We start from the raw sequence: 14,132 nt of genomic DNA, 5'->3' as shown, positions 1-14,132 counted from the left end.
TCCCTCAGTGCTGACCTTCCTACAGTGTGGCGCTCCCTTGGCACTGACCTTCCTACAGTGTGGCACTCCCTCAGTGCTGACCTTCCTACAGTGTGGCGCTCCCTTGGCACTGACCTTCCTACAGTGTGGCGCTCCCTTGGCACTGACCTTCCTACAGTGTGGCACTCCCTCAGTGCTGACCTTCCTACAGTTTGGCGCTCCCTTGGCACTGACCTTCCTACAGTTTGGCATTCCCTCAGTGCTGACCTTCCTACAGTGTGGCGCTCCCTCAGTGCTGACCTTCCTACAGTGTGGCGCTCCCTCAGTGCTGACCTTCCTACAGTGTGGCGCTCCCTTGGCACTGACCTTCCTACAGTTTGGCGCTCCCTTGGCACTGACCTTCCTACAGTGTGGCACTCCCTCAGTGCTGACCTTCCTACAGTGTGGCGCTCCCTCAGTGCTGACCTTCCTACAGTTTGGCGTTCCCTCAGTGCTGACCTTCCTACAGTGTGGCGCTCCCTTGGCACTGACCTTCCTACAGTGTGGCGCTCCCTTGGCACTGACCTTCCTACAGTGTGGCGCTCCCTCAGTGCTGACCTTCCCACAGTGTGGCGCTCCCTCAGTGCTGACCTTCCTACAGTGTGGCGCTCCCTTGGCACTGACCTTCCTACAGTGTGGCACTCCCTTGGCACTGACCTTCCTACAGTGTGGCGCTCCCTTGGCACTGACCTTCCTACAGTTTGGCGCTCCCTTGGCACTGACCTTCCTACAGTGTGGCGCTCCCTCAGTGCTGACCTTCCTACAGTGTGGCGCTCCCTTGGCACTGACCTTCCTACAGTGTGGCACTCCCTCAGTGCTGACCTTCCTACAGTGTGGCGCTCCCTTGGCACTGACCTTCCTACAGTGTGGCACTCCCTCAGTGCTGACCTTCCTACAGTTTGGCGCTCCCTTGGCACTGACCTTCCTACAGTTTGGCATTCCCTCAGTGCTGACCTTCCTACAGTGTGGCGCTCCCTCAGTGCTGACCTTCCCACAGTGTGGCACTCCCTTGGCACTGACCTTCCTACAGTGTGGCGCTCCCTCAGTGCTGACCTTCCTACAGTGTGGCGCTCCCTCAGTGCTGACCTTCCTACAGTTTGGCGTTCCCTCAACACTGACCCTCCGACAGTGCAGCGCTCCCCCTCCAACCGAATGAGACGCAGCAAGAGCTGGGCAGATAGCGCCATTTCGAGCGATCGTTGTCCAGCTGTTTGGCTCCTCCTTGCTTTTTTTTTAGTACTGGGCGACTTGGCACGAGAAGGGCATGGGGAGCGGGATGTGGCTGCTCGGGGCAGTGTGCCAATCACACAGAAAGGAAAAGCTGAGCCTGGATGGGAAACCGCAGCCTTCTGTGAGTGGTAGCCCTCCCTCATATGCCTGTTCAGCTGGCACAGAGATGGGCACATGTCTCTCTTTCTCCCCCCTGTAAGAAGCAGCTGTGATTGGTCTTTCATGCTGTTTTGCAACTCCTCCACTTTACAGCTGCAAAGCACACTGCGACCCACAGGTGGTGCTGTTCCGCTGTGCCTGTCCCTTTAAATAAAGTGACAGGATCTGAGCCAAAGGGCAAAGCAGCCCCCCCACCCACGAGCGTCCACTCCCTCCCCCGCCGATGCTCAGCCGCAGCAGTGTGCACCGTCTATAAGCCGCACTGCAGAAACTCGGCAATGATCCTCAGACAGCACCTTGCAAACCCGCGAATACTTCCACCTTGAAACAAGGGGTAGCAGACACATCCACCCTCCCCTCCCAGCCACTTGCTGCCCTGACTTGGAAATCCATGGGTCATCCCTTCCTCAGGGTCAACCCACTGCAGGTGCACTGAAGCGGTTCAAGAAGGCAGCTCAACCTCCCCCACCTTCTCAACTTGGGACCGGGCGATGAAACGCTGGCCAGCTGGCAATGCCCACCTCCCACAAATGAATAATAGAAAAGAAAACGGGCATTAGATTTTCATGTCATGTTTCGATCACTGCGAAGTTTGCTTTTTCCTTACCTTGAGGGAAACTTGGTTGTGCTCAGCTCCTTTGTAAAGCATGGGGCTGTGGAAAGGGCCCAAACTTTCCTCCGTCGTTAATTTGGAAGGAATTGGGAGGGATCGGCCACCTTTTCAAGGTGCCCCGTGAGGCGGGCAGGGGGGGGGGTGTGTGTGTGTGGGGCTGGGGGAGGCGGGCAGGGTTTGGTGAGGGGGAGCGGAGAGATTCCCAACGTACGTCCTGGTCTGAGCGAGTGACTTGGCGCAATGCCCGCCCGAGTCGAATAGCTGGGCACGAGACCCGCGCACGAGACAGCACATTTCCGGGAGACGACAACGAGTGAAATGCCCACCGTGAAACTTCATTCGACAGAGAAAGTTACAGTAGTTGACCGTACAACAAGAAGGCAAACATTTATATAAAATGTCCAATTCTCCAAATATTTCCGACTGCAAATTTAACCGCTGTTACATTTCTAAAAAGAAGAAATTAAACACCTTTTAAAGAAAATCTTTCCTGCATGCTTATTGCTTTTAATATTTTGTTCATATAAAGATTAACTTACTAAATGGAATAGCCTGTGCAAATATTAAAGCGATTTGTTTTAAATCAGATTATTGCTGTGTGTGAGTGAGAGGCATAATAGCCGCTGAAACTTAAATGTGAGGATGTTTTCAACGCTTAAAGGTCAAGGCAAACATGTCTTGCCCCACCCCCACCCCTTTTTTGGACCAGATTTGGTCTTTTTACCAAGAAAGGACTCCCTCCTCTGCCAACCCAAACTGGGAGGCTAGGATCAGACGGGCTTAAGATACGTTCCTGACCCTTCCTAAGTCCTCCCGGGCAAGGGTCACCCAGCAGAGAGAGTGGGCAAGGAACTGGGTCTGTGATGCCCTGGGCTTAGTGGGAAAGTGGGTACAGAGATAGAGAAAAGGGAGGGAGAGAGAGAGAGAAAAAGGGAGAGAGAGAGAAAGGGAGAGAGAGCGAGGGGGAGAGAGAGAAAGGGAGAGAGAGAGAGTGAAAGGGAGAGAGAGAGAGAGAAAGGGAGAGAGAGAGAAAGGGAGAGAGAGAGAGAGAGGGAGAAAGGGAGAGAGAGAGAGAGAGGGAGAGAGAGAGAAAGGGGGAGAGAGAGAGAGAGAGAGGGAGAGAGAGAGAGAAAGGGAGAGAGGGAGAGAGATAGTGAGAGAGAGAAAGGAGAGAGAGATAGAGAGAGAGAGAGAGAAAGGTAGAGAGAGAGAGATAGAGAGAGAGAGAAAGGGAGAGAGAGAGAGAGAAAGGGAGAGAGAGAGAGAGAGAGAAAGGGAGAGAGAGAGATAGAGAGAGAGAGAGAAAGGGAGAGAGAGGGAGAGAGAAAGGGAGAGAGAGAGAGAGAGAAAGGGAGAGAGAGAGATAGAGAGAGAGAGAGAGAAAGGGAGAGAGAGAGAGAGAGAAAGGGAGAGAGAGTGAGAGAGAGAAAGGGAGAGAGAGAGATAGAGAGAGAGAGAGAGAGAGAAAGGGAGAGAGAGAGAGAGAGAGAGAGAGAGAGAAAGGGAGAGAGAGAGGTAGGGGATGGGTTAAAGCTCCTGATTCCGTGCCACTGCGGCCTCCATTCGATGTAGGCTGTAAATCCAGTCGCTCTGCCCGGGTTGGGGGGGTCGGGAGAGGGAGTGGTTGGTGGGGGAGGGTGGCAAGGGAGGAATTGAGTTTGGTCGAGAGTTGGCCCAAATGACAAGGTGTGAATGCAGCAAGAGTAGCCCGTTCAGCTCCCCCCCCCACCCCCGAGACTATCCAATGAGACCATGGCTGGACTCTGTCTGAAACTTTGACCCGTACCCCTGAATATTTTTGCGAAAGGAAAACCTATCTCTCTCAGATTTAAAATTAACAAGCAACACCATGCCAACCTCTGTGATTGGACGAGAGCTCTGAGACACCCTTTGTGTGTGGACGTTTGCCCAAACATCCCTCATGACCTGTCCCTAATGGTTAGACTCTGTCTCCTAGTTCTAGAAATCCTAACCAGTGGAAATCATCAAAACCCTGCAGTGTGGAAATAGGCCCTTCAGCCCAACAAGTCAACACCGACCCTCATTCCCCCCTATCCCTATATTTACCCCTGACTCATGCACCTAACTGACACATCCCTGGACACCGCGGGACGATTTCCCATGGCCAACCCACCCTAACCTGCACCATCCCTGGACATTATAGGACAATTTAGCATGGCCAATCCACCCTAACCGGCCGCAGCCCAAAGATGGACCCCAGTCCAGGGATGTGCAGGTTAGGGTGGATTGGACATGCTAAATTGTCCCATAGTGCCCAGGGATGTGCAGGTTAGGGTGGATTGGCCATGCTAAATTGTCCCGTAGTGCCCAGGGATGTGCAGGTTACGGTGGATTGGCCATGCTAAATTGTCCCATAGTGCCCAGGGATGTGCAGGTTAGGGTGGATTGGCCATGCTAAATTGTCCCATAGTGCCCAGGGATGTGTAGGTTAGGGTGGATTGGCCATGCTAAATTGTCCCGTAGTGCCCAGGGATGTGCAGGTTAGGGTGGATTGGCCATGCTAAATTGTCCCATAGTGCCCAGGGATGTACAGGTCAGGGTGGATTGGCCATGCTAAATTGTCCCATTGCATCCACGGATGTGCAGATTAGGGTGGATTGGTCAGGGTTATAGGGTGGAGGAGAGGATGGATCTGGTTGGGATGCTCGTTGGAGGGTCACTGTGCACTCAATGGGCCAAATGGCCTGCTTCCACAATCTCGAGATTCCATGATTCTCTCACTCTCATGCTCACCTGAGACTGTGGGCACAAGGGAGAGAGGAAGAGAGTGGCCCTGTTGAAGGACAAGGTAGCCCACTACCACTAAACCCAACAACAATCCACCCACACCCCCCCAACCACCCCCCGGCCCCGCACCCAGTCTGCCCAGAGAGTTGGTGGAGGTGTCGCCAGGAGGTCACAGATCAAAGGGGGCGCTGTGCTCGGAGTCCATGATGAAGAGTTCGTTGTAGAGAGGGGGAAACAGCGTGTGGGCAACCAAGGGGTGGGCGAGACGGAAGTCCTTCAGCTTTTCGGCATGGCGCCCGCACAGGCTTCGCAGGGAGAGCACTTTCACTGGCAGCTGTAGAGAGGAATAGAAGCAGACGTCAAGGTGGCCGGCTGTGGTATTGCAACCAGCGTCCTCATCAATCCCCATTCACCCTTCCACATCTCCCCCACCTCCTGCATGGTGGACTGGCCATGCTAAATTACCCACAGTGCCCAGGGATGTGCAGGTTAGAGTGGATTGGCCATGCTAAATTGTCCCATAGTGCCCAGGGATGTGCAGGTTAGGGTGGATTGGCCATGCTAAATTACCCACAGTGTCCAGGGATGTGCACGTTAGAGTGGATTGGCCATGCTAAATTACCCACAGTGCCCAGGGATGTGCAGGTTAGGGTGGATTGGCCATGCTAAATTACCCACAGTGCCCAGGGATGTGCAGGTTAGAGTGGATTGGCCATGCTAAATTACCCACAGTGTCCAGGGATGTGCAGGTTAGGGTGGATTGGCCATGCTAAATTACCCACAGTGCCCAGGGATGTGCAGGTTAGAGTGGATTGGCCATGCTAAATTACCCACAGTGTCCAGGGATGTGCAGGTTAGGGTGGATTGGCCATGCTAAATTACCCACAGTGCCCAGGGATGTGCAGGTTAGAGTGGATTGGCCATACTAAATTGTCCCTTAGTGTGGGTGTGGGGGTGTGAGGAATGTGCTGGGTGTGTGAGGAGTGTGCAGGAGTGGGGGTTGTGGGGAGTGTATGGGAGTGGGGGTTGTGGGGAGTGTGCGGGGTGTGTGGGGGATGTGGGAGTGGGGGTTGTGGGGAGTGTGCGGGAGTGGGGATTGTGGGGAGTGTGCTAGGTGTATGGGGGGGATGTGGGAGTGGGGATTGTGGAGAATGTGTGGGTATGTGGGAGTGGGCTTGTGGGGAGTGTGCTGGGTTTGTGGGGGGTGTGGGAGTGGGGGTTGTGGGGAGTGTATGGGTGTGGGGGTTGTTGGGAGTGTGCTGGGTGTGGGGAGTGTGCAGGAGTGGGGGTTGTGGGAGTGGGGTTTGTGGGGTGTGTGCAGAGTGTGTGTGGAGTGTGTGGGGGTGGAGTGTGTGGGGGAGTGTGGGGGAGTGTGGGGAGGGGTGTGGGGTGTGTGGGGTGTGTGGGAGTGTGTGAGTGGGGATTGTGGGGAGTGTGTGGGGGTGGGGTTTGTGGGGAGTGTGCAGGGTGTGTGGGAGTGTGGGGAGTGTGTCGGGAGTGTGTGGGGGTGGGGTGTGTGGGTGTGGGGTGTGTGGGAGTGGGGATTGTGGGGAGTGTGCAGGGTGTGTGGGGGTGGGGTGTGTGTGAGTGGGGATTGTGGGGAGTGTGTGGGAGTGGGGATTGTGGGGAGTGTGTGGGGTGTGTGGGAGTGGGGATTGTGGGGAGTGTGCAGGGTGTGTGGGGGTGGGGTGTGTGGGAGTGGGGATTGTGGGGAGTGTGTGGGGGTGGAGTGTGTGGGAGTGGGGATTGTGGGGAGTGTGTGGGTGTGGGGTGTGTGGGAGTGGGGATTGTGGGGAGTGTGTGGGGGTGGGGTGTGTGGGTGTGGTGTGTGTGGGAGTGGGGATTGTGGGGTGGGTGTGGTGTGTGTGGGAGTGGGGATTGTGGGGAGTGTGTGGGTGTGGTGTGTGTGGGAGTGGGGATTGTGGGGAGTGTGTGGGTGTGTGGGAGTGTGGGGTGTGTGTGGGTGTGGTGTGTGTGGGGGTGGGGATTGTGGGGAGTGTGTCGGGAGTGTGTGGGGGTGGGGTGTGTGGGTGTGGTGTGTGTGGGAGTGGGGATTGTGGGGAGTGTGTCGGAAATGTGTGGGGGTGTGTGGGGTGTGTGGGAGTGGGGTGTGTGGGAGTGGGGAGTGTGTCGGAAATGTGTGGGGTGTGTGGGAGTGGGGTGTGTGGGAGTGGGGAGTGTGGGGAGTGTGTCGGGAGTGTGTGGGGGTGGGGTGTGTGGGAAGTGTGTCGGGAGTGTGTGGGGGTGGGGTGTGTGGGTGTGGTGTGTGTGGGAGTGGGGATTGTGGGGAGTGTGTGGGGGTGGGGTGTGTGGGTGTGGTGTGTGTGGGAGTGGGGATTGTGGGGAGTGTGTCGGGAGTGTGTGGGGGTGTGTGGGGTGTGTGGGAGTGGGGATTGTGGGGAGTGTGCAGGGCGTGTGGGGGAGGAGTGTATGTGGAAAAAAGGGGGGCTGGGTGTGTGTGGGGGGTGTAGGAGTGGGGAGGGTGATGTTTGTGGGTGTGTCGGGGTGTGTGGCGTTTGTGGGGAGGGTGCGGTCTTTGTTGGGGCTTGTGTGTTTCGGGTCAGTGGTCGGGGGGGGGGGGTGTAGGGTGTGTGGGGAGGGTGTGGGATTTGTGTATTGCGAGGTGGGGTGTGTTGTGGTTGTGGGGGTTTAGTGGGGGAGTGGTGTGTGTGATGGTTGGGTAGGACGGGTAGGGGGGCATGTGGAGTTGGTTGGGCTGAGGCGTGGCAATGGAGGAAGTGGGTTTTGGCGATGCCCACCACGGATGAGCAGCTGAAGAGTCGGTAGGTTTAGGGGCCTGATTTGTGGAAAGGTAGGGTCGAGAGCGCAGGCGGGACAATGGGATTATGGGGTAAGGGGTTTGTCGGGGGAGGGGGGTTTTGTTGGGGGACGTGGGGGGTTGCTGTAGGGAATGGGTTGCCCAAAGGTGGGATTTGGGGAGGGTGGGGGAAGCGGGATGGGGGGGTTGGGGTTGGGATGGGGAGTGTGTGTGACGCAGCTGGGGCCTGAGGGTGACTGTGGGGCAGTGGAAAGCAGACGACCGATCAGGCTCCACGCGGCGCGCTAGGCCCCGTTGCCGGGGACGACCAGGCCTACCTTGGCCAGGATGGGGTCATGGCGGTTCCTCTGCAGGACGCTCTTCAGGGCCAGCTGGAGGTCAGCCTGCATCCTCTCCACTTTGTACCTCTCCTGGAGCCACATGCGGTCTGGGTGAGAAACACAGAGCTTGGTGAGACCGGGCCATAGGAAGAGAAACAGCAGCAAGACCCCACTCCATCATCAAGTGCACACAGTCTCTCTCTCTCTCACATTCGCGCACACACTCCCTCTCTCAAGTGCGTGCACACAGTCTCTCCCTCACTCACGCACACACAGTCTCTCCCTCACTCGCGTGGACACAGTCTCTCCCTCACTCGCGTGCACACAGTCTCTCTCTCACATTCGCGCACACACTCCCTCTCTCAAGTGCGTGCACACAGTCTCTCCCTCAATTGCGCGCGCACATAGTCTCTCCCTCACTCGCGTGCACACGGTCTCTCCCTCACTCACGCACGCACACAGTCTATCCCTGACTCATGCGTGCACACACAGTCTCTCCCTCCCTCTCTCATACACACACATACTCTCCCTCTCTCTCACACTCTCCCTTACACGCACAAACACTCTCTCTTACACATTCTCTCACACACACTTGCTCTCACACATGGTCTGTCCCTTTCTCTCAAAGACTCTCCCTCTCTTCCACACACACATGCTCTCTCCCTCTCTTTCAAAGACTCTCCATCTCACACACTCTCCCTCCCCCTCTCACACACACACACACACACACACACACACACACACTCTTCCTCCTCTCTCTCACACACACACACACACACACCTCTCACACACGATAGCATACGATGATATATCCCTCCCAGATCGTTTCAACACCTTCTACGTTCATTCTGAGCAGAATTTCAGCAGAGGGGTAACACCTATTCCGACAAGTCCTGATGAACCTATCCCAACAGTCGCCGCGTCAGAGGTCAGATCAGTTTTCCTTCGTGTGGATCCAAGGAAAGCGATGGGACCAGACGGAGTACCAGGCCGTGCACTCAGAGCATGCGCAGATCAACTGGCAGAGTCTTCTCCGATATCTTCAACCTCTCCCTGCAGCAGGCCGCTGGCCCTGCCTGTTTCAAGAGGCCTACATCATCCCTGTGCCGAAGAAGGCTCATGCAGCATGTCTCAATGACTACCGCCCAGTGACCCGAACTTTGGTGGTCAGGAAGTGCTTTGAAAGGTTGGTCATGGCATTAATCAACTCCAGCCTTCCCATTACTCTTGACCCACTCCAATTTGCCTATCGGACCAACAGATGCACGTCAGATGCCATATCACTTGCCCTTCACTTCTCCCGCGAACATCTTGACACCAAGAACAGCTACGTAAGAATCCTACTCCTTGTCTACAGTTCAGCCTTCAACACTATTACCTCCTCGAGACTGATGACTAAACTTAGGGATCGCGGACTAAGCCCCACTCTCTGCAACTGGATCCTCGATTTCCTGACCCACAATCAGTGAAGATTGGGGACAATAGTTCATCCTCACTAACACTCAACACCGGAGCCCCCCAGGAGTGTGTACTCAGCCCCCTATTGTACTCACTGTATACCCCTGACTGCGTCGCCAAATACCAGACTAATGCCATTTACAAGTTCGCTGATGACACCACCATAGTCGGTCGAATCTCAGATGGCGATGAAACAGACTACAGACGGGAGGTGGAAGAATGGTGCACGAGCTCTCAATGCCGTCAAAACCAAGGAACTCATTATTGACTTTCAGCGGGATGTTACTCATGCCTCCTCTACAGATTAACAGCACAGAGGTGGAACGAGTGGAGAGTGTCAAGCTCCTGGGAGTGCTCATCCACAACAAGCTTTCTTGGACTCTCCATGTGGACGCACTGGTTACAAAGGCCCAACAACGTCTCTTCTTCCCTCGGGCAACTGAGGAAATTTGGCATGACGGTGAATCCCCTCGCCAACCTTTATAGGTTCCACCATCGAGAGCGTTCTGTCTGGATGTCTCACTACCTGGTATGGTAACTGTACCATTCAAGATCGGAGATGGTTACAGAGTGTGGTGAGCTCGGCCCGGACAATCACAAAGGCCAACCTCCCATCTATAGAATCCATCTCCCAGGCCCCACTGTCCAGGAAAGGCCGCCAACATTCTCAAAGATCCACCCCACCCTGGCAATGTTTCTCTACAACCTCTACCATCGGGGAGAAGGTACAGAAGCCTCAACACACGCACCAGCCGGTTTGGGAACAGCTTCTACCCTCCTGTTGTTAGAATACTGAATGGACTCACAAACTCTTCACATTCGCCTGTCCCTGTGTTTTTGTTTTTGCCGCTGTTTACCTATTATTTACTTATCCATGCGACTTAACTCTGTGATCTGCCTGTGTTGCTCGCAAGACAAAGCGTTTCACTGTGTCTTGGTCCACGTGACAATGAATTCAATTCAATTCAATTCAAACACACTCTCCCTCTCTCTCTCTCTCTCTCTCTCTCACACACACACACACTCTCTCTCTCTCTGTCTCTCACACACACACACACTCTGTCTCGCTCTCTCATTCCCTCTCCCTCTCTCACACACACACACACTCTCACGCACACTCTGCCTCTCACACACTCTCAGACACACTCTCCCTCTCTCTTACACACTCCCTCATGCACACACACTCACCCTCTCTCTCACACGCTCTCTCCCTCTCTCACACACTCCCTCTCACACACACTCACCCTCTCTCTCACACACACCCTCTCTCTCTCATGCACACACCTTCTCCTTCTCTCACACACTCCCTTTCACACATACACATACATCCTCCCTCTTTCACATACTCTCTCTCTTACACACTCTCACTCCCTCTCCCTCTCTCTCACACACACACTCTCTCTCCCTCTCACACACCCTCTCTCTCACACACGCACACTTTCTCTCACACACTCTCCCTCTCTCTCACACACTCTCCCTCCCTCCGTCCCTCACTCTCTCTCTCTCTCTCTCTCTGCCCCTCACTCTCTCTTACCTGAGGATATGAGAACCGTGGCAGTGAACAAAGCCAGCTCCTGCTCCGAGAGACGCAGGGAGCACATTCCTCGTGAGAACTCAAATATCGAGTTGGTCAAATCTTCACAGCCTGGACACAACAAGATTGAAAATAAAAGCATTCAGAGCTGCCTTCTGTCTTTAGGGGAGATTAAGTTTAATTTAGTTTCAGCAGAAGAGAGAGAGAGAGAGAGAGAGCGAGGCAGGGTAACATCAAGAAAGAGCAGCAGAGATAGAGTGAGAGACGCACACAATGTGAGAGAGTCAGAGTGACAGCGAGGGAAGGAGAAATTTACAGGGACACATAGCAGGACCAAGACAGTCAGCAAAAGGTACTGACAGATAAATACACAGCAGGGAGAGAGACAGACAGTGACAGGAGGATGGGGAAGAGAAAGGGGAAAAGAGAGACATAGCAAAGCCACACAAGAGAAAGGGAGAAGAGATACAGTGAAAGGTGACAGAGATTTCTAGGGAAGTGTGACAGGGAAGTTCAGACTGACAGAGAGAGCTTGACAAGGAAGTAGAAACAGCATGAGAGAAACAGGCTGGGGTGTGGGGAAGAGAGAGAGAGAGAGAGACAGAGATAGGGAAAGGCAGGGGGAGAGAGAGAGAGAGAGAGAGAGACACCGAGATAGGGAAAGGGAGAGGGGGGAGAGAGAGTGAAAGAAAAGAGAGAGAGAGAGACCCAGACAGGGAAGGGGGAGGGAGAAGGAGAGAGAGAGTGAAAGAAAAGAGAGAGAGAGAGAGAAACCGAGACAGGGAAAGGGAGGGGGAAGGAGAGAGAGAGAGAGAGAGAAGCCAAGACACGGAAAGGGAGGGGGAAGGAGAGAGAGAGAGAGAGAAAGAGAGAGAGAGAGAGAGAGACACTGAGACAGGGAAAGGGAGGGAGAAGGAGAGAGAGAGTGAAAGAGAAGACAGAGAGAGAGAGAGAGAGAGAAACCTAGACAGGGAAAGGGAGGGGGAAGGAGAGAGAGAAAGAGAGAGGGAGACACACACCGAGACGGGGAAAGGGAGGGGGAAGGAGACAGAGAGAGAGAAAGAGAGAAATCGAGATGGGGAAAGGCCGGGGGCGGGGGGGGGGGGGGAGGTGGGGGGAGGAGACACAGGGATCAGGAAAGGAGGAGGGGAGTGTGACAGAGAGAGAGAGAGAGAGAGAGAGAGAGCTAGATACCAAGATAGGGAAAGGGCGGGGGGGGAGGGGAGAGAGAGTGTGACACTGAACTAGGGAAATAGAGAGAGAGAGAGAGAGAGAGAGATAGTGATGCCAAGGTCAGGTAAGGGAGGGGGAGAAAGGGAGGGAAAGTGAGATTAGATTCAGAGCCCGGGGGAGAAGTGAGAGAGTCAGAGAGTTAGCAAGATAGGGAGGGAGGGAGAGCAATGGGGAAAGAGAGCGAGAAACAGAGTGAGTGAAAGAGAGATGGGGAGGTAGAGAGAGAGAAGAGAGAGTTATTAGTCCGTGTGGAATATTTAAGCGGTCACTGGAAGCCGCCCTTACCCAGAGCATTGAAGAGCTCGGTCCCTGCATACTTTCCTTCGAAGAAGACTGTGTTATTGCTGGGATTAAAGGCCTGACACATCCGCAGGAGAACCACCTCGAGGGAGCCTGGGCACAGACAGAGAAGGAGAGGAAGGAGTTACTGTCTCAGGCAGGCTGCCCCTCCCCATGGGGATGGAAATGGCAGCCATCTTCCCCGTTCCTCTCGAGAACCCCCCCCCCCCCCCCCCCCCCAATTACGGCCCATTTTTATTTGTGGTTCAGCCACCGAGATATCACCAGCCGAATTTCCACAGACCTCAGGAGGAGGCTGATCGGCCCTTCAGGCTCTGTGCTAGCTCTCTGAAAGGTCGATCCGATTCGGTCAATACCCCCTCCACGTTTCCTCCCCCCCCCAACCAGCTTGGCTTATCCCACCTCCCACTGGCATCTCCTCCACTCTGGGAGGACATAGTTCACCAATGTCTGAAAGCACTGGGGTGGGGTGGGGTGGGGTGGGGTGGTGGCACAGTGGTTAGCACCGCTGCCTCACAGCGTCACAGACCTGGGTTCGATCCCAGCCGCGGGTCACTGTGTCTGTGTGGAGTTTGCACATTCTACCCCCCACCGTGTCTGCATGGGTTTCCTCCGGGAGCTCTGGTTTCCTCCCACAGTCCAAAGATGTACAGGTCAGGGTGGATTGGCCATGCTAAATTGTCCCGTAGTGCCCAGGGATGTACAGGTTAGGGTGGGTTGGCCATGCTAAATTGTCCCGTAGTGCCCAGGGATGTACAGGTTAGGGTGGATTGGCCATGCTAAATTGTCCCATAGTGCCCAGGGATGTGCAGGTTAGGGTGGATTGGCCATGCTAAATTGTCCCGTAGTGCCCAGGGATGTACAGGTTAGGGTGGATTGGCCATGCTAAATTGTCCCGTAGTGCCCAGGGATGTGCAGGTTAGGGTGGATTGGCCATGCTAAATTGTCCCATAGTGCCCAGGGATGTGCAGGTTAGGGTGGATTGGCCATGCTAAATTGTCCCGTAGTGTCCAGGGATGTGCAGGTTAGGGTGTATTGGCCGTGGGGAATGGCCTGCTGTCCGCGCCGGAGAGATTCTGCCGCGCCCCGCGCCGGGCCCGTTACCTGCTTTGAGAAGCACGATCTGGTCGTTCTGGCACAGCTCCAGGAAGCCGGCGATGCGTTTGGCGAACTCCACCACGTACTGGATGGCCTCGGTGATATTCCGGGCGCACCTCTGCCACATCTCCTCGGCCGACTGCGACGGGAAACGCCGGAGAGGGGCGGGGGGGGGGGGGGGGGGGGTGGTGGAGAAAAGGCGGAGGGTGAGTCGTTCCGCGATTGCACGGGTCGGGGTCTGAGCAGGAATGCCCCGGGTTGGACGAGAGTGGGGGGGGGGGATGGGGACGGAGATCAGAAATATTCCAGCTGCTGGGGGTTAGAGAATCTGGGAGTGTTCGAGGAGCTGGGAGAGGCCATTCAGCCCCTTGAGCCTAGCCTGCCATTCAATCATGGCCCATCATTCACGTCAATGCCTTTGATGACGGTATTTCCCTCTTTCCAGTTGGAATTGATTTGGGTGCAAGGACCAAGGTGAGACCATCCTCAGCCGTCGTGCCTGACCTAATCTGGGACTCAATTTTCCTCTTGCTGTAGGGAAGGTCTGTCCAAGGATTGTGCGTGAGAGAGAGAGAGAGAGAGACGGGTTCAGGTGGACTGGCACACACCTGCATACCTGCAGGACAGGAAGGGTTCCTCACC

General features: G+C 55.1%; 1 protein-coding gene across 1 annotated transcript; it reads right to left on the bottom strand.

The window, feature by feature from the left end:
* Positions 1-4,484: 4,484 nt before the first annotated feature.
* LOC140475514 (nuclear receptor ROR-alpha A-like) lies at positions 4,485-13,620 on the bottom strand. The gene is made up of 5 exons (XM_072567790.1): positions 13,497-13,620; positions 12,378-12,485; positions 10,860-10,970; positions 7,865-7,974; positions 4,485-5,102 (listed from the first exon to the last, which is right to left on the bottom strand). Exons 1-5 carry the CDS (start codon positions 13,615-13,617, stop codon positions 4,938-4,940), a joined length of 615 nt encoding a protein of 204 aa, XP_072423891.1. The 5' UTR covers positions 13,618-13,620; the 3' UTR covers positions 4,485-4,937.
* Between the last annotated feature and the right edge of the window lie 512 nt (positions 13,621-14,132).

Source organism: Chiloscyllium punctatum, unplaced genomic scaffold (genome assembly GCF_047496795.1).
Source record: "Chiloscyllium punctatum isolate Juve2018m unplaced genomic scaffold, sChiPun1.3 scaffold_1745, whole genome shotgun sequence".
Classification (NCBI taxonomy): domain Eukaryota; kingdom Metazoa; phylum Chordata; class Chondrichthyes; order Orectolobiformes; family Hemiscylliidae; genus Chiloscyllium; species Chiloscyllium punctatum.
The sequence above is the reverse complement of the archived record's forward strand: the minus strand, read 5'-3'. Positions and strand labels throughout refer to the sequence as shown.